This window comes from Chiloscyllium plagiosum, unplaced genomic scaffold (assembly GCF_037043375.1).
Source record: "Chiloscyllium plagiosum isolate Xiang-an unplaced genomic scaffold, Cpla_swu_hap1 HiC_scaffold_4, whole genome shotgun sequence".
Taxonomy (NCBI): Eukaryota; Metazoa; Chordata; class Chondrichthyes; order Orectolobiformes; family Hemiscylliidae; genus Chiloscyllium; species Chiloscyllium plagiosum.
Window position 1 is genome coordinate 117,720,300 of NW_028270142.1, and position 19,919 is coordinate 117,740,218.

General features: G+C 38.1%; 1 protein-coding gene across 2 annotated transcripts in view; it reads right to left on the reverse strand.

Moving 5' to 3' along the window:
- Positions 1-19,919, reverse strand: part of LOC122548912 (protein NDRG1-like) — a 69,411-nt gene that overhangs the window by 28,608 nt on the left and 20,884 nt on the right. Inside the window, exons 3-9 of one of the 2 annotated variants that reach the window (XM_043687877.2) lie at positions 14,309-14,344; positions 10,723-10,828; positions 6,624-6,744; positions 5,481-5,543; positions 4,696-4,756; positions 3,579-3,665; positions 248-304 (exon numbers count right to left, since the gene is read on the reverse strand). In XM_043687877.2, the coding sequence (XP_043543812.1) occupies positions 248-304; positions 3,579-3,665; positions 4,696-4,756; positions 5,481-5,543; positions 6,624-6,744; positions 10,723-10,828; positions 14,309-14,344 (531 nt within the window). The remainder of the gene's footprint in view (positions 1-247; positions 305-3,578; positions 3,666-4,695; positions 4,757-5,480; positions 5,544-6,623; positions 6,745-10,722; positions 10,829-14,308; positions 14,345-19,919) is intronic. The other variant, XM_043687879.2, reaches the window with a different exon arrangement.

A 19,919-nucleotide genomic window follows, 5' to 3' on the forward strand; every position in this document is an offset into this window, starting at 1 on the left:
GTAAATCATTTCAAATTCAAGATCCTCACTCAGTATGCATTCTGTGCCCTTGCTTGACCACATCAAAAAAGGTAGTTCCTCAACACGATTTGGTCAAAACAAAAAATCAAAAACAAGAGAGGAACTTTAAAGAGGTGATATTCAACTACTAGTTTTCTCTGGAAAAAGAACAATCATGAGATTGGATGGAGTCCAACAATGTTGCATAAATCATATTTATGGCATGAATAGAAGATACTGAACTCACCTTTCCAAACAGATGAGAGATCACAATGTCTGTCAAGTTTGATGTCCAACCAGTAATCTAGGAGAAAACAAAGAAAAACAGCTTAATCTTCATGATGCACAACACCTTTCATCATCTCCTCAGGCAATAAGTCAGTAGCAGGACGTTGCTTAGCAATGCTTAGATAGCAATAGACTTCAGGATAGAGACATACTGGTTAAATGGGTTTATATTGTTATCTTTAGATAAACTTATTTACTTCATACTAAAGTGTGTTTCATTGCTCTACTGTGCAGTAGCAAGTCAGTTTGTTCAATTGGTCTTTGTTAATATTTATCTACCACGAGCCTCTATCCACACAATCATCCTATCCTTTCTTCATAGAAGGATCTAGCTTCTGCTTAGACGTATTCACAGTAATCACCTGATTAATCTTTTTAAAATTCAGTTAAAAGCTCATGCAAAATAAATTGAGATCTATTCATTAAAATCTGGAAATGTAGCAGGGCAATTTGAATCAGTTTTTGAACAGCATACGTAAAAATAACCACAACTGTGACCAATTCTGAGCATCACAATTTTAGGGAAAATACAAAGGGCTTGGGTAAAATAATTATGCCAAGGTTACAAACTTTGGTTATGGGGAGGATGGGGGATTGTTCTTGGAGAAGGTTTGAGGAGATTTCAGAAAGGTGTTTAAAAATTAACATGGACTTTTATAGGGCAAAGCAGTTTCTACTCAAATGACATTGAATCAAAAACCAGATTTAAAAGGTAGAGATATACAAATCAACAAAGCACACATTAGGATGTTGTTTTTAAAAAAAAAGGATGCACTAAAGTGAAAATCATATAGCAATGCTAAGAAATAAATTCTAACCTGGGAAGCAAAAGTAGTGCAGAAGGATTGTGAAGGAGTATGGCAGTGGAAAGAATTGCATAGCTTTATTAACAAAAACACAACAAGCCTCCCAAGTCAGGCCATAAGCTAATAAAAAGTCAGGACCTGAGCTTCACAGTTAATACAGGTGCCCCAGAGATCAAGTTAATATGGGAAGACAGTAAGTAAATACCTTCATTTTAACTTCCATCCTTCCCAATTTCAGTCAGATGATGAAAGAAAGCCAGAAGCAATTATTTACTACAGGTTTTATTTTATCAGCAGACTTTTCACTTCAGTATTAGAAGTTTAATATTAGTAGGATTCAAAAAGGCACATTAGCCATATCCAAAAGCATGAACAGAGAATGATAAGCTATGAAAAGCAGTCAAAAGGTCAAATGACTGGAGCAGAAATTCACAAAAAGTCCAAACTTAAACATCTGTTGAGGTTTCAGCGTTTTTTTAAAAACCATCAATAATTTTGGAAGCCAAAATTGTAACAAGGGAGAACCAAGTTCTGTTAAAAGCACCTGTGTTAGCAAAACGTTCTTACTAGGTCTACATGAATTCAAAGATTCTGTACCAAAATTAAATTTGAACTTATCCTATATAACGATGAGATACTGCAACTGGTGCAGAATCAGAGTGAAACAGGTCTTGCTACAGTGCTACTGGAAGTGGTTGAAGCAGCCTAACACTGCTTTTTCAAATGGAGATCACTGACCACCTATCATGGTAAAGAACACAGGAGCACCTCAGGATACACTGGGAGTTTATGAATGCAGACATCAAGCCCAAAATGAAAGGATTTATTTAAATTCATCTTTTCGGTGGTCTTTTGTCGATTGTTAACACTTTCAACATCTTCAGCCTTACTATAAATTTTTACCATATTGTGCATTTTCAATTTGTTGCCATCTTTAACTTGGTTATCCTCTCCCTAGAATCCTTCCTCCTCACTGGGATTTTCTTTTGCTGTGAGCCATGAGCTATTTTACTAAAATGCCTACCATTGTTATTCAAATGGCCTTTGCTGCTAAACTACTTTTCCAGTCACTCAAGTTCATTGTGCCCTGACTCTAAAAATAACTTACCCTTACTTAAGCTTAGAATAAATTGTTTTTAGCCCAAGTTCCTCATCCTCAAACCTGATACTAAAAGTTATGCATGTTGTGGTCACTGTCTAGGGGATCACTTACTGATTATTTAAACTTGCCTCAATGCACAGTCACTAGATCGGACTAGATCCACTAACATTATTCTTGGAAATTTTCTCAATTTCAGAGTTCATCCTCATGACTACTCTGCCAGTCTGACTAAATCAGAAACTAAAAGATTAAAGTCTACCATGGTTAATATATTGTCTTTGTTCCACACCTATCTAGAATAACTGGCCAATGCTCGATCATGGCACACACCAATGGACTTTTTCATTTCAAATCATCTATTGTAAAACAAACAGAAGTCTTACCTTGGATCGCACTTACATTCAGGTGTACAGACATCAGCCATCTTTCTCCCTGGTTTTGTCATAGCTCATTCATGCATACTGTTCTCTGCAGGCTGATCACAGCTATGTATTTACCTCTAAAATATGGAGGATTACCCCTGAACCATATGTTGATAGGGCCTTTTTGTTTGTGCTTTGATGTTACTCTTTCCCCTTTGGGGCCCCATCATGTGGTGGTTGAGGTAAAGATAGTGGGCGGCACGGTGGCACAGTGGTTAGCACTGCTGCCTCGCAGCGCCAGAGACCCAGGTTCAATTCCCACCTCAGGCGACTGACTGCGTGGAGTTTGCACGTTCTCAGTGTGTCTGCGTGGGTTTCCTCCGGGTGCTCCGGTTTCCTCCCACTGTCCAAAGATGTGCGGGTCAGGTGAATTGGCCATGCTAAATTGCCCGTAGTGTTAGGTAAGGGGTAAATGTAGGGGGATGGGTGGGTTGCGCTTCGGCGGGGCGGTGTGGACTTGTTGGGCCAAAGGGCCTGTTTCCACACTAAGTAATCTAATCTAATATATGGTATCAAGAAGATCTTCAACAGATCGAGGGCAGTCAGGTGTGATACCAGCAGACAGAGAATGTAATGTCCAAAAACCCCAATTCAAACACCAAGAATCATAATTCAAGCTGGATGACATTTCAGAAATGGGACAAAACCTTTTTTGGAAAGTCCCTCATCTACCAGATATCTTAGGAAGCTACTAACCAATGACTGTTTAAAAATAATTTTTAAACTGTATAAACAATATGCAACTGCATGAAAAAACAGGGCTAACAAATAGGCCAAGCACAAGAATCTTACCCACAGTACTGATACCAATACAAATCAAAATAAATCTAATGAAAACTCTAGCCTCAAAATTGGGCATAATTCAACAAGTCAGACAAGTTCTGTCAAGCAGTTTGAATTTATTGTTGGATCACAGTAATCTTTATTAACAGACAGACACAGTCTTACACAAGGCATTACCTTAGTTGCTGCCCAGTCCATCCAACCTTCAGCACAGCAATTAATATTAATGAGACATAACCCCTCAACAAGATCAGGAAAGGTCAACTGAGAGAGAAAAAAAATTACAAATAAATTGAGTACACTTCACAAATGTATTACAAAAATTATAGACCTAATTTTTACCAAGGCTTTGGTATTAGGAGTCTTGAATTGTTCCAAGTCTGTGCTAGTCCTAAAGGCATTGCCTATGCTATCATAGCTGAGATACAGAAGACAACTCAAGTACATTTCATATTGTGACACTGGCCTGAGGCAGGTAGATGGCAAGGCTGGTGGATTAGGTGATCAAATTCTGAGACTTTGGCCCAGTTTTAATCTTGAATTGTCAGAACCAATAATGCTCATTCCTCCTCTTCACCCACTGCCCTCCCTAACCCCTTACCCCAGTATAACTAAACCAAGGTTTCATAATGAGGCTATTTGACAACTATAAACTAGTTTAGGTTCACATTCCTTCAAATGAATTCTTGGCTAAGCTTAAGAATAGTGAATGTACTTTGCTAAGATAGATGTTTTTTCCTTGTAAAAGGAGCGTTTTTCAACCAGTATTTATTTAGACAAGGTAGGTGGTGGGTTGAAGGTTTCTTCAAAAAAAAAGGGGCTTTCACTTCCTGGGGACTGATTGACAGCTTCACAGAAGGTAGTAAAAAGTAATACCTCAAAATAAAAAAGGGAATGTTAAATGCCTAGTGTATTTTTGATTCCTAACCATTTTGAGGTGAGCCATGAACAGTGTCCCATACCAAACTAATCAGATTTCCAAACTGGAGAATTTAAAAGTGTCCATCCATGCAATGCAGCCTGCAACAGGAACACTTATACAGACTTGCTACCTGCATCCTTAAGTTTAAAAATGACTAAGAAATAGGAATGGCAGGATTTCTGGAATAGTTTTTAAAGTGGCCTTTTTATTTGGCCCAACTCCACCAAAACATTTGTCTAAATTTACTCTTGCATGCATTTATAAAACGATAAGTACTGGTGGATGAGGCTCTCTGCTTAAAATCTAAGAGCCATGAAAACAAAAGTTACCTCCAGAGCATTTAAGTGAACAAATAAGGGAAGCACCACTTACAGCAAATTTAGTCAGAATATATGCACCAGCTCCAACTCCCATTCCAATAATGCTCTTCACACTGAAAGACAATCAGAATTTTAGCTGTCTACACCAGAACAGGAGAAATGACATGAACTTAATTTGGGAGGGAACTAAAAATAAGACCTCAAGCTGGTCTAAATGAAAAAATGAATTTTAAAAAGTGAAAAATATTTTTATTTTAGAAATTATGATTACTTAAATGAATGGTTTCTAAGGAAAATATACAGAAACCTTAATGCACTTCAGCCTTCAGAGTTTGAGCCATGAGAAATAAGTACATAATTCATTCCAAAAATAAAACTGACTAAAAATTAGGTTCTAATTTGTGCAACACTAACAAGTGATTGTGGGCTTTGGGGAGTTAGTGTGGGGGAAGAAGCAAAACGAAAAAGTCCAACTCCCAACTATTACGACAATCGCTGCTCAAGCGCACAGACTTCTAAGTGCTGAATGAGAGCAGGATAGAATTAAATGGGAATTTAACTTTCAGCAAAAGTTACTAGCTTTACACTAAGTGTGAAAGAATTGTGAAAGCAAAAAAAAAGTTACTGGAGCACTTGCAGCTTCTTATTTTGAAGGCAAGTCTGTTAGCTGCATTCTTGGCAATGCGTAGAAACAATGCCAACCTCAAGTATGACAGTTCAGGAGAACAGAATATTTAGCAAAGTCAAGCTGAGAATTACAGCACATTAAAAGGTTGCAATCTTTCCCAAATTGACTACTGATGCACATATGAAAATTGTATAATTTTAAAATCTTACCCAAAGTGCTTCAAAACTGATGGAATCATTTCAGACATTTGGTCCATTGATGGATACTGGTATCTACAAAAATCAGATGCAAAATAAAAAAAAAATTCTTCAAAGTGGTTTCAAACCTATACTGTTTGATCATCTGGTGTGTAATGGATTTAGCTTTACGGATTGGATTTTAAAAGATATATAAATGGAAATGCCAAACCTGAAAACTGATGTATAGCTGATGTAGATGCAAGTCAAAACAGGCTTAGGCTAATTACAAGTAAAAGAACCTGTGTTCTATTTAATAACAATAGGAAATAAAAATGGATAATCCATTGTTGAATTGCACTTGAGTCAGGATGTCTATTAGCAATAGTAAGAAGTTTAAATTATTTGAGGTTTGATGAGCATATTGGACTCCTGACATTGATTCTCACCACAGATGTTGTAGATCAGTTGGAGTTTCTTCAACGCACTAGTTTAAAATTATTCATCACTCCCAGCACAAAGCTAAAAAGACAAGGGCATTAACAAGGTACAGAATGAAGGTTTTAAAAAAAGGATTTGCATTCCCCTACAGAACATCCAAGAATGTAAAGTGATCATATGGGGGTTGGGGAAGATAGAAAAAGGTTAGCAAATGCTTATTTGCGAAGTAAGCTGTCAGCTATGGATGAAAAGCTATACAGGGTCAGTGTTGGGAGAAGGGAGACACCAAAGATACAGCGATTCACATTTAAGATGAACAGCAAAACATTAGTACAAGAACTAAAATTATAACGAGAAGAAATTGGTGTGTGGAATTCTCAAAAACCCACCATTACTATAACACAGTTGAAGAGGAGATCAGGATAGATGGCCTTTAGAAAGGAATCTGCTGTCCTTTCAGTTTAAGCCTACATGCAGATCCACAGCAGCTGGATGACTTTTAGCTACCTTTTAGACAGATATGAAAGTGCTTTAAGAATATAAACGAGATGACATTACTCCAAACACCTAATTTAACAATACTATGGTATATTCATTATACAGGCTGCAAGTAGATCAAGATGGTTGTTCACCACGAACACCTCCAAAAAGCAGACTAAAATAGGGGTAAATGCACGGTTGCCAATGACAATAACGTCTGTTGTCAAAGTACAGGATTTAAATGGCCATCCTTACCCAGCTGGAAAAGTTGGAGCTCCCTCTTCCTGACCAGGTGCATTAATATGATAAACAGCAAAATGAAGTGTAATTTCCTGCATATCTTCAGAATTGAAGAGCGTGTTGAAGCAGGATTGGTCTATGGAGAGACAAGTTTAGATATCTGTAGTAAAACGGTAACAAGCCACAAAAAAATGATTTACTATTCGTTATGGTGAACATAACTCTACAAAATGGGCTATATTTCTACTAAAGTTCAACTCATTGAACAAAAACCTGTATTTGACAGTCAACTCATGATATCCAAAAAGGGAAGTAACAATTTATCCTTTCCCCCAATCTTTATTTGCAGAGAAATTAAAATGTTTATTTTAAGCCAGATTTAGGAAACAAGCACAGATTCTACTTTTAACAGCTTTTCTAAAGATCCTAGTTATTCTTGTACTGGAAGTTGCAATATAGTTTAAGCTATCAGGCCCAAGCAGACAGAATGCCCAATGTTCAAGCATGCCATTAGCTTTTAGGCTTGGGGATTTTGGTTAAACCAAAGTCTGAAAGGCAAGAATTCTGACTATTTAAACAGGGTACACAATTAGGCACTTTGAAGTGAGGCTCAAAAACTGGTGTGCGGAAGTGGGTTCTGGTTTGTAAGCATCCAGACTGGGGCAATTGCAGGCTGTACTGTAGGGACAGTCTACACCTGAGTGGTGCTGGGACCACTGTTCCAAGCTGCAGGACCCTGGAAAAGGATCCTAAACCTTATAATGGGAACAGGTGACCAAATATGGAAGAGGTCTATACCATTTGATTATTTCACATGGTAAGAGAGAAAAATAGTTAATGGGCATGGGGGGAGGGGAAGAAGGTAGGGTCAGAGAACAGCAGGAAGGGGCACAAAAACAAAAAATTTAGAAACAGTCAAGTAAAGTAAGTAGTTAGATAAATATGGAGGAATAGCATGGCGAAATCAAGGATGACATCGGTGCAAAGGTTAGCGATAACCTTGGTTCACAACAGCAGAAATGTAGAATTGGTCTAGAGAGACTGAGAATTGGGGAAGTCGTCACTAATTTGCATCAGCTACAGGCCCAAAGTAGTCACAATGTGGGACAAAGTATCAAGAATAAATATTTGGGTGTTCCTGAAAAAGGGACAAGAATAATCTTAGGCAGTAGCTTGAATGGAGGAGTTTACAGAATGCATGCAAGATAGTAGTACATTATGAAACTAAGAAACTGACTAGAAAGTAGGTTATATTTGACTTAGAATTGTGAAATACCCCTTTGGAACTAATGCATCCCCAGGTAGTACTGACTAGTGACTGAACTTTGTATTCAGTTTGAAAGAGAATCAGGTCCAAGACTAGCATTTAGAATCTAAATACAAGCAATCATATTGACATGAAAGCTGAGCTTGCTGAAGTAAACTGGCATACCTAGGGGAGAGATCATTAGACAAACAGCAGTAGAAATTAGAGGGATATTTCAGAATACACAGAATAAGTGTATTCCTCTATGAAGAATTCAAAGAGAAGACTTATTATTCATTTTAATTACAGCAAGTATAAAATACAAAGAAAAAGCAATTATAGAAAGAGGAGCAACATCTCCTGATTGGTCAGACAACTAGAGAATTACAAAAAGAATTAGAAGATAACTCTGAATTTAAGGTTTAACAGGAAGACTTCTGCACATACACAGTATTTAAAAATAAAAATACCTAAGCAAAGTGAATATTGATCCATGATACAGAGGTAGTAGAGATAAAGAATAAAACAGGGGGAAATATACAAATAATTTGTTTGCATTCACGATAGAGGACACAAACATCATTCTTGTAACAGCTGTAAATCAGATGGTGGAAGGAACTGAGAAAGGAATCTAATATTACAGTCACAAGAGAAAGTGGTTCTAAGCAAACAAACAGCTATGGACTGACCATTCTGCAGGTCCAGATGTACTTCATCTACAGTATTGATACAAGTTATAGATGAATTTGAACTAGCTTTCTAGCATTTCCTATAATTAAAAAGTTTATTAGATTGAAAAAATATATAATCCCATTATTTAAATGAAAGCATCAGAAAACAGTATGTTTCCTTGCCATCTGTCATGGGGAATGTTTTACAATTCGATTATAACTGCACACTTTAAAAACAAGTTTAAAAAGGAGGTTCAGCACTTGTCAAAATGTGTTTAACCCATTATCAGCCCTTTGAAGGAGTAACATTCAAGGTGGATAAAGAAGAGCCTGCAGACAGACCATTCATGGATTGCCAGAATGCAACTGATGAGAACAAATACTATTACAAAAAGCAAAAGTTGATAGTGTAAGGTTGTCTGGCTGATGTATAAGTGGGCTCTTGTCTGATTGGCAAGGTGAGAGAAATGGAATGAGGCCCATGCTGAGCCCTCAAGTTTGAGTTTACATCATTGCTTTAACTTCCTGTACTAAGTCAAAAAGGTAGTTATATTTGAGAATGATACCAAGATAGATAGAAAAGTATGTAGTGAAGACAAAGACATTGCAGACTCAGACTGATTAAAAGGGGTAATCAGAAATCTGCAGATAGAATATATAGTGTGGGAAAGTGAAGTTGTTCCATGTTAAACTGAAATAAAGAAAAGCAAGTATTACTTAAATGACTGCAGGGGTGCAGAGCTATTTAGATATCCTGGTTGCACTTGTCTGAGTATGTAGATATGGCACATAAGTCAAGCAGCTAATGGGATGCTATACTTTATTATAAGAACTGAACACAAAGGATGTTTTGCTCCAGTTAGAACTCTGTGCACAAGGAGAGGGATTTTGTTTTGTCCAAGAAGGGTTAAAGCTTATGCATTGAGGTATTCAGTATTCTGAAAGTGGATGCAAGAGCATTCAGTAGTGATAAGTGAGCAGAAGGTGAAGTGCTCCCAGAGCATGAGTAGGAACCAGAGCAGGAAGGATTAATAGTTTAGGAGGATGAGGTGAGTGAGAGCTGTTGAGTGGACGTAACATAGTCAATGGAGAGCTGTAGTCCGTAATTCTTGACTAGATGTACACACACCAGAGTTAGATAGTGGGTGGTTGTCTGGCTTCCACCCCATCACCACCGCAAACAAGGTAGCACAGAAAAAATTTCTCCTTGTACAATACACACCATGGACGTTCTTATGCAGCTGAGCATCCCGCTTCACTTAGGATACAAAGTCCCTGACTTGGACTATTAATGCCCAGGCTGGCTTGGTCTGATGGGAAGGTCTCCTTTGGTGGTCAGCAGGAAGAAAAAAAAACAGCCCTTCTTACAACCACACCCTTCTAGCAGGAGCCTGTTCATGAAGTAGGGCGAGAACTTGGCTTTCCTCTAAACGGTGCATTCAGTTAAAGTGTAGCACTAGTGCAAGGGACAGTTCCTGGCTTGCAGCACTTGATGCGGTGGGCAGTTAAGCTTTGAATATGGCACCAGCAAGATGAATATTGGAAGATCCAGGTAGTGGCAAGCATTTCTACCTCTTCTGCCAAATAGATCCTGAGAAGGGCTCTCAAGAGTACTTTAGTATAATTAGTTAGGTGTAGAGATGGTGACTACATGAGCAAAGAAGCACGAAACTATAGCAGAGCAGGCACAAATTAATGTCACATAACAGAACTGGTTAACTGAAATTGGGAGCATTTTCTAGTTTAGTACAATTTAGAATAACCAAGATTTAAAAGTGAAATCCCAGGTGACCCAAAAAAAGTCTGCAGCTACATTACACATTTAGATAACCAGTCAAAATCTATCCTGGAGACAGATTGAGAGAATAAAGTGATACCACAGAGGAGGACAACTGATCAGATTGATGAAGCTCACCTCTTCAATTTTAAAATCTAAACTGGGCTTACAAAATCTATTTGCTAAATAATTTGTAAATTCTAATCCATTTGTAAAACAGGCAAAAAACAAAAAAAAGGAGAAAAAAGTTTGCCTTGCTAGTACTGCCTTAGAAGCTGTTAACTATATCACGTGTGCGTTTTGGTCTGCATATCTTTAATGGATCATTCCTCAAACTAAGAAACAATAAACAATATCTGCAATATGTTCATGATTCATAAAAGTCAATATAGTGCAAAGTCTTGCTACACTGCTACTTACAATTCATCCCAATATCATGAAATGTGAGAATGACTGGCCGACTTCCTTTGGGTGTCCCACGGACAGCGACACGGATGGTACCAAGTGAAGTTTCAACATCATGCTCCTGTGGAAAAAGATAAGCATTAACAATTACATGTTTAAATATTTCAGTGATAATAATATATAGCATTAATTAAAACCAAATGTGCATTTCAACTTGTCCAAAAATTAAGCACTTATCAACAGGCCACTGCGCTGATAGTCAAATGAGTTAAAATGTTAGAGAGCAAAAAAAAGGCCCATCCAGGGTAAAGCAATGCAATCACAACAAAACTGTTTACAGTAGTTCTGCATTTAATTTCAAAGCAGACCACTATCTAAAAAAGGTGTCCAGAGGGAGATATAGAACAAAAATATAGCACAGGAAAAAAAGCCCTTTGGCCCACCAAGCCCATGCTGACATGATGCCTTTCTAAACTAAAAATCTTACCTAATAAAATGAGAGGACCTTTAGAATTTTGGTCACCTGGTTCAATTATACACACTATTGACAGTGTTTAGAATTCAACCTAGAGAACATAGTTAAATCTTCAAAGACCTACCAAAGTAGAGGCAGCTGCAGACTACTCCATCTTGCTAGCTCATTCACCACATCTGTTATCATATTAAAGTGCAATAATACAGCTTAATCTCCTGACTGAAGTGTATACTAAACATTGGGTATGTACATGGGATGGCAAACATATGGTAGTGATTTACACAAACCTCAGTTGTCATATTTCAACATACGGATCAATATGGTCTGTTCTGATCTAACAGGATAGTTTTGTTTTGGTGCGATCCCCCGTTAAAGAAAATCATGTAGTAGAACTACATTATAACCATTACAGGCAAGGATATTGTGTGTTCTACAAATAATGGTCTACATTCTGCAATCGTGTTATAACTAACTTACATTGAAGAAACATTATAGCAGAATCAACTGTACAAGTGCTACCAGAGGGAAATAGCTTCCCAAGAGCAGTAATCCAATGTAAAGATCAGCAAGTGTTATTCTACTCCCATCTGATGCTAAAATAGATTCTAGTTGAAATCCTATTTATGTAGGCTTCCAAATATAACAGCTTTAAAAAGAATTTTATAATAAGACAGAATTTAAAATAGCTCAAATTGTCATTCTGGATTTTATGTTTAAGATAGGAGATTTCAAAGCCAGTGTTAAAACAGTGACAACTCAAATGGTTCCCATATAATGTTCTTTAATATGAAATTCATAAGCAAAGTATGGTAGAACTCCACTGTTTTTCTCTAATTATCCCTGGAGTCTTTTTTCCCCCTCATACTAATATTCAAAAGGGAAACCGATTTAGGAAGTTGCCAAGGAGTTGAGGGCTATAAAGGGAGCTGGCACACAGACCTGGGGCAGATCAGACATATTCTACAGAAAGGCACAAGTATCTTAGTCTTTCCATTTATGGAATTATAAAATCTTATGAACTAAAGCCAACTTCATGTAGACTACCTTAAGCCCTTTATAAAATCTACAGCTTGCTAAAAACACCTGATTACTGAAAAATCTCTTCAGCAAGTGTATTCACACATTCTAAACTTAGAGATCAAGTGTTAGACAATAAATGGTCTTTTACACCATGGATTGCTTTTTAAAAAGCAAAATTTGAAAATCCTCAATTTGCTAAATAACCAAAATACTGGAAAGAAAATTGACAGGTCAATGAGTGAGCACTGAATACATTATCTATAAACTAAATGCTAGGACCTCCACTACTTAAAAAAAAAATCACTGGACACAAGTTTGTAAAAAAAAAAGGAGAATTCTATAATCTCCTAATTGCACAAAGAATCATGACACTAATATCAGGCTATAAGAGTTTAATACAGGAAAACAATGTGCATAATGACCCTCTAACAGAACTTGTCGCAATATACCCAGTGTGTATTCTGTAAATAAGAATAGGTAGAGTCAGGTGAAAATAACAGAAAAGAATGTTTATCTAGACAGAAGCAAAGTCTAAAGAAATGGCTGGCAAATTATTCTTATGAAACATTTTACACCATACTGCAAGTTGCCTTTATCGAGCCTAAAACTGCTAAATGGTTTGAGACTAAAATTCTAAATAACTGCAGATTTTCAACAGTTAAAATGTTTGCAGTTAGACACATTAATTCATGCAGTACAAAGTCTCTCTTCAATAGAGGCACAACAGAACCAGGAGAAAGATTTCACCACTTGCAGAACATCAAGCCCAATGTCTACTCCTGCAGACTTGGTCTGCAGCAGCAGTACTTGTCACAGGATTAACACCCGAGGGGGAAAGAACACCAACCCAAGATTGAGAAAATACCAAAAGAACAAAAAAGTGTGACAACATTCAAGGTGCAAGGTTAGAAAAGTTGCAGGACTTATGAAATAAATGCAGAGACTGACAAAGTGGAACTATCTAGTATTAACAGTTGTGTTGATGAACAATAATGGAGAGATGGGAATAGGTTGAAGAAATGCAATAATACCATTTATCTCAGCTTAAGTGCATTTGCACATGTCAGACATTTATAACATCCTCAGTTTTCATGTCAACATCTTAGTTCAAAGTTCCACTCCAGAGAATGGATGAGCACAAAAATCTTGTTGATTCTATAATGCAATACTGAGAGAGTGCTGCACTGACAGCTCTCCACCCAATGAGGTATTAAACCAATGCCCCTCCCCCCATCCCTTTTCTCTAGGGTGAATGTCAAAGGCTCATTGCATCACTTGGAGATTACAACATGTTGAGAAATGCAGTTTATGATATATTGGCTGACTTGCTACAAGTCACAGAACCTCTATCACTGCAGCAAGTATCTTTCGTAGGTGGTGTGTGTTGGGGTCATTAAAACACAATTACCCTGTATTTAGGAGGATGGGCTAAAATTAGACAGCTTTCGCAGAGATCAGTACAGACAGGAGATTTTAGCCTGCACTGCCTCTACAAATTACATAACTGATGAAGATGATGCCCTTCAGATGGACAGGGGTGTCAAATCACCTGTTACTTCATCCCCACCATGCCATTTCTATTCTATATTCATCCACACGAATGCCTCCAGTGAACCTACCTCTGAAGTTCAGTAATATTTCCCAAAATCTTTCTGTTCAACCTTTGCAGTAGCATGGAACATACTAAGTCAACAGGAATTTATATTGGTAAAAAAATAATTTTGGGTTTTCCCAAACTCAATCCAGTGATCCTCTCTTGTGAAGAGGGTAGGATTTGATTGAAAAGTCTTAGTCTAACAAAGACTATTGATATTCAGCATGAGCTCATGAGTAGCCACTAGAACAGAATACATTTAAAAAGGCAAAGCCTGTGGAGCCAGATCATCAAAAGGGAGGAAAGAAAGGGAAGTACTATTTAGTATAGTACTTTGATAGCAAAGCCAAAAACATTTTGATCACCTCTATTTCAAAAAGACTTTCTAGTTTACAAATATGTAGAATGACAGTAAAGGCCAAACCAGAAAATTCCAAATCCTGAGTGACTCAGTTCTAAGCTTGCTGGACTGAAGTGATTGCGTCTTAGAACTTAAAATTGAAAAAAATTACCTGAGTTTCAAGTACTTGAAAGCTTCTGGCATTTGCCTGTTATAAAAGAGAAAAAAATGTAGAACTCAAATACCAGTGAATACCTTGATGTAATATGTAACCATGCAATTTAGATCCAATGGCTGTGGATCCAACTTGATTACGCTGCAATTGCTTCTGCATCTGACAGATTTTCCATGGTTTTGTTTTCTCCCATTCTTCAAATTATGACCTTGCTACTCATTTTTTAGCTTTCTATTCTGTTGCTGATGATTCAATTTTAAATGTTGCATCAACTTTCTTCAGATTACTTTCCTTCAGTGCACATAACCATTCATTGAGAGGCCCATGCCATGTCACTGTATTCTGACCACTTTAATGAATACAGAAATGAAAATATTATTTTGCCATTTTATCTTTAATGGCTACACTCATTTCATTTGAAAATGGTTCCTGAAACTAAACACTCCTCCACAATTTCAGGACAATAAATACAAAAAAAATTTAAAAATCTTCAATTTGTTTCTTGGCTCTATAATTCTGGTCTTCAAGTGTTTTTCCTGAAATATTCCATTTCTTATCTTTAAGATGCTTCAATTTCAGCAAGGCATTTGAGAAGGTTCCCCATGATAGGCTCAAAGTTAGGAGGTATGGGATACAGGGAAATTTGGCTGTCTGGGTACAGAATTGGCTGGCTGAAAGATGACAGCTTGTGGTAGTGGATGGGAAGTACTCTGCCTGGAGGTCAGTGACCAGTTGTGTCCCACAGGGACCTGTTCTTGGGCCTCTGCTCTTTGTAGTTTTTAAAAAAAAGTGACTTGCACGAAGTGGAAGAGTGGGTTAGTTTCCCATGACAAAGGTCAGTGGTGTTGTCGATAGCGTTCAGGGCAGTTGCAGGCTACAACATGACACGGACAGGATGCACAGCCAGGCTGAGAAGTGGCAGATAGAGTTCAACCTGGAGAAATGCGAAGACATTCATTTTGGAAGGTTGAATTTGAATGCCAAACACATGGTTAAAGACAAGATTCTTGGCAGAGCGGTGAACAGTGGGATCTTCAAGCCCACATACATAAATCCCTCAAAGTTGAAGAGTGTTAAGGCAGCATATGGTGCTTTGGCTTTCATTAACAACGGACAGAGTTTAAGAGCTGCAAGGAATATTGTGTCCAGTTCTGGTCACTTCATCACAAAGGATGTAGATGCTTTTGAGGGGGTGCAGAGGAGATTTAACAGGATTGGAGGGCTTGTCTTAAGAGGGGTTGAGTGAGCTCAGGCTTTTCACACTGGAGAGAAGGAAGAGAAGGGACTTGAATGAGGTGTACAAGGTAATGAGAGGCATTGATAGAATAAACAGCCAGAGACTTTTCCTCAGGGCAGAAATGGCTGTTACAAGGGGCCATAATTTTAAAAGGTGATTGGAGGAAGGTATAGGGAAAATGACAGAGGTAGGTTCTTTACACAGTGGTGGATGCGTGGAACACACTGCCAGCAGTGATATTAGAGAAGGAGACATTAGGGACATTTAAGCGATTGCTGGACAAGCACATGAACCTCAGTAAATTGAGGGATGTATAGGTTAGATTGATCTTATATTAGAAGACTACATCATAGTACAGGCCTATGTTCTAAAAAGTATTATCCAAATGAGATCTTCACTTCTACAATTTCAAGAGGTGAAATTACATTTCTTCTATCAAATATTTATTCCTGGGACAACTGTAGCTTATTCTTCCTTTCAGGTCTTAAAAACCCAAAGTTGGTTAGTACCTAACCATTACTCCTCAGTCATTAGTAATCTTCTCTTCAACTTGTGCTTTCTATTTCAGGAATGTGTTTCTTCATTAGGAGTTAGTTTTGTCATCAAATCCATCCACTGCCTTAAATGGCAAGCCACAAAGACTCACTCGCATATAAAGAGCGATGAAAGGTAACTGAGAAATGGCAAAGTCCATCCATTTTATGAAGTGTTCCTTTTGCCTTAGTCACGATCTTTAGTCCTCTAGTTTCACCTTTCCCCCACCACATGAAGTTATTTTGCACTGTTGTAGAGCAATTTATTCTGATATTAAGAATCAGTTAAGCACAAAGCTAATATTTTTAATTTACCAATTATATATGTAACACTTAAATTGTCAGCAATGTTGAAATGCTACCATACTGTAGAAAGAAATATACTCAGTTGGTCAAAAGTCAGTGATATTACTAGGGTTCCAGAGTTATGAATTTGAAACAGTAGGAAATAAAATAACTGCTGCCATTAACTCTAGCCATCAAAAAGGCCAAGAACTATGGAATACATGAACTATCCTAGCTAACAGATCCAGTAATTCAGATTTAAAAGGGTATAGGCTCCTTTCCTGTGACCATTACAATACCACCCAACACAATGCTAATAGTTTATTTTAAAACTAAACCCAGTGAAAAGAACACTATGCTGAAGGCAAATAAAGTGGGGATTAAATGAAACATTTTAGGTCAAAGTGAAGGCAGGCAGAAGGCCACTTATGTCTATTATATTAAATGGATGGACAGTTAGACACCCTGGTCACTTGACTGCTGCCAAATCACCTACTTCCTGCCAGTTTAAGTTCAGCTTCTAGATAAAATGGCAAAAGCTACAGGCCAAAATGATAGCAATGTCTTCTTTGAGCATACAGTTAGAGGGAAAAAACAATGCATCCTTTCAAAACTCCTAAGCAATGTTGATTTGCAATTTATAAAAGATGTTATTTAAGCCACTTCAAACACGGAGGACCATTCTGCCAATCTCTCTGGAGTGAAAGCATGTCAGTCAGGCCCTCAAACTTAGTGTTCTATTTTGTTAGAGTGAAGAATATTTTTAGACAAAGTTTAAAACATAGTCAAGCTGCAAGTGGGGGATAGAATCAGACAAGTATTTAAGCTTAGTTAGGATGATACCTTCCATCTGCCACTGTACAAATCAAATCTTTGTAATCCTCTCAAGTTAAATGTCACCATACTACCTTCAATTATCAGAGACTATTTTGTAGTCTGCTACTTTTTCCCCCCAATTCATGTTTAAAAAAAATGAAACCTTAAAAAAGGGTACAGGAATAGAACCAAAGGGAACATTAAAAAGGAAGAAGAAAATGGTAATTGATTCCACCTGGAGTTGCAAAGAGGCCAAATTAGAATTTATTCCAATATTAAAAATGCCACAATTTGGATTTGGGACTATTAGTAAGGAGTAACTAATTCAGAAGAAACTTTTATCAGGACAGGATTCTGGGTAATCCAAGATGGAGGATGAGAAAAATTTCTGGCTGCAACAGTTGCTCCTTTTGAGGTATTCTGAATGTTGGAGGTGGTGATTTCCTTGAATTCCAGGAGCAGCAATTGCTCTTGCATGGTTTTGGAACTTGAGAAAAAAAAAAGTCAAAACACACTTAAAAAGGGAGAAGAACAGATAAAGGAAGCACATGGTGAGGTCAGTGGAGAGGCACAGACCCACATTGCTGACTGACAGTTGCAGTTACTGCCTTTGCTGTTGGATTCACATCACTGGACATTGGGGTGCATCTGGAAAAATTAAAAAGTCAAATGCACAACTGATCTTGAAGGAACGTGCCTGGGAGAGGTCATAGCACCGAAGCAGATAAGTGGATTTTAAGCAGCGCCTTGAAAGAAGTCTGCTGTCAGTAGAGTGGTTTCTTACTTGATTATATGTTTTATTGAGCTGTGTCTTTTGTTTTGTAGAGGAATAAGAGTGCTATTTTCCGAGTCTGTAGACTGAAAGAAACAAAAATGGCCCTGAGTAGAGTGATATGCTAGTCAGATGTGGGAGTTTAGGGAGAGCTTACGGGTTACTGAGGATTGTATCTGCAATAAATGCTGTTGGCTGCGATCCTATTGGATCAAACGCTTCAGTTGGACAGGCAGTTAGTGGCAATGAGGAATTTACAAGAGCAAGGGGATGGGATGTATGGCAGGTGTGTGGGGGGTGGTGGGGGGGGGGTGGGGGGGGGGGGGGGGGAGGGAGGAGGAAAATTCTTAGATGAGTTGAGTCTAAAGGAAAAAAAAAGGTAGAGAAGTAGACAGGGAGTGCAGGAGTCTTCTGTGGCTATCTGCATTTCAAACCAGTATGCAGTTTTGGAAGATAGAGGGTAATGGATTATCAGGGGAACGTAGCACAAACAGCTACATTTCTGGTATGGAGACTGGCTCTAAATGTAATGAGAGCTACTTTGGGTTCCAGGCAAATTGATTGTGTTAGAGGACTCTACTCAGAGGCACAGACAGATGTTTCTGTGGCCAGCAGCGAAAAATCAAAATGGTGCGTTACTTCCTTGGTGCCAGGATCAAGGATGTCTCAGAGGGTGCAGGATGTTCATTTAAAAAACAAAGGGCAGGGGTTGGGGAAGAAGAGAGGGGCCAGCAGAAAGGAAGTCAGTCATTGTACACATTGGAACTAACGACATAAGGAAAAAAGGTTGAGATTCTGAAGGGAGATTGCAGAGAGAGAGGAGTTAGGCAGAAATTTGAAAAAGGTCCTCTAGAGAGTGGTAATACCTGGATTACTTCTGGTGCTACAAGCTAGTGAGGGCAGGAATAGGAGGATAGAGCAGATGAATGCATGGCTGAGGAGCTGGTGTATGGGAGAAGGATTCACATTTTTGGATCATTCGAAGTTGTTTTGTGGCAGAAGTAACCTGTACAAGGACAGATTGCACCTAAATTGGTAGGGGAAGAATACAATGGCAAGGAGATTTTCTAGAGCTGCTCAGGAGGATTTAAACTAGTAAGGCAGGGGGAGGGAGATGGAGGAAAGACTTCAATCTGAGACTGGTACAGTTGAGAACAAAGGCAAGGAGGACAAAGCAGAGAACAAAGTAGGACTAGTAAATAAAACTGCATTTATTTCAATGCAAGAGGCCAAACAGGGAAGGCAGATGAACTCAGGGCATGGTTAGGAACATGAGACTGGGATATCATAGCAATTACAGAAATATTGCTCAGGGATGGGCCAGACTGGCAGCTTAATGTTCCAGGATACAAATGCTACAGAAAGGTGGGCAAGAAAGGACAGGGAGTGGCATTTTTGATAAGGAATAGCATTACAGCTGTACTGAAGGAGGTTATTCCCAGAAGTACATCCAGGGAGGTTATTTGGGTGGAACTGAGAAATAAGAAAAGGATGGTCACCTTATTGGGATTGTATTATAGAACCCCTAATAGTCAAAGGGAAATTGAGAAAAATTTGAAAGGAGATCTCAGTTGTCTGTAAAAATAATAGTGTGTTTATGGTAGGGGAGTTTAACTTTCTAAATGGGAATGCTATAATGGGAAGGTTTTAGATGATGATGAATTTGTTATGTACAAGACAAAGACAATGACAATGTGAATGTACTACTAAAGGTGCAAAACCAGACCTACTGTTGGGAAATAAGGCAGGGCAGGTGATGGAGGTGTCAGTGGGGGAGCACTTTGGGGCCAGTGACCATAATTCTATTAGATTTAAAATAGTGATGGAAAAGTGTAAACCACATCTAAAAAAGATGAAGTCCTAAATTGGAGGAAGGCCAATTTTGACAGTATTAGGCAAGAACTTTCAAAAGCTGATTGGCGCAGGTGTTCTCAGGTAAGAGGACAGCTAGAAAATGGGAAGCCT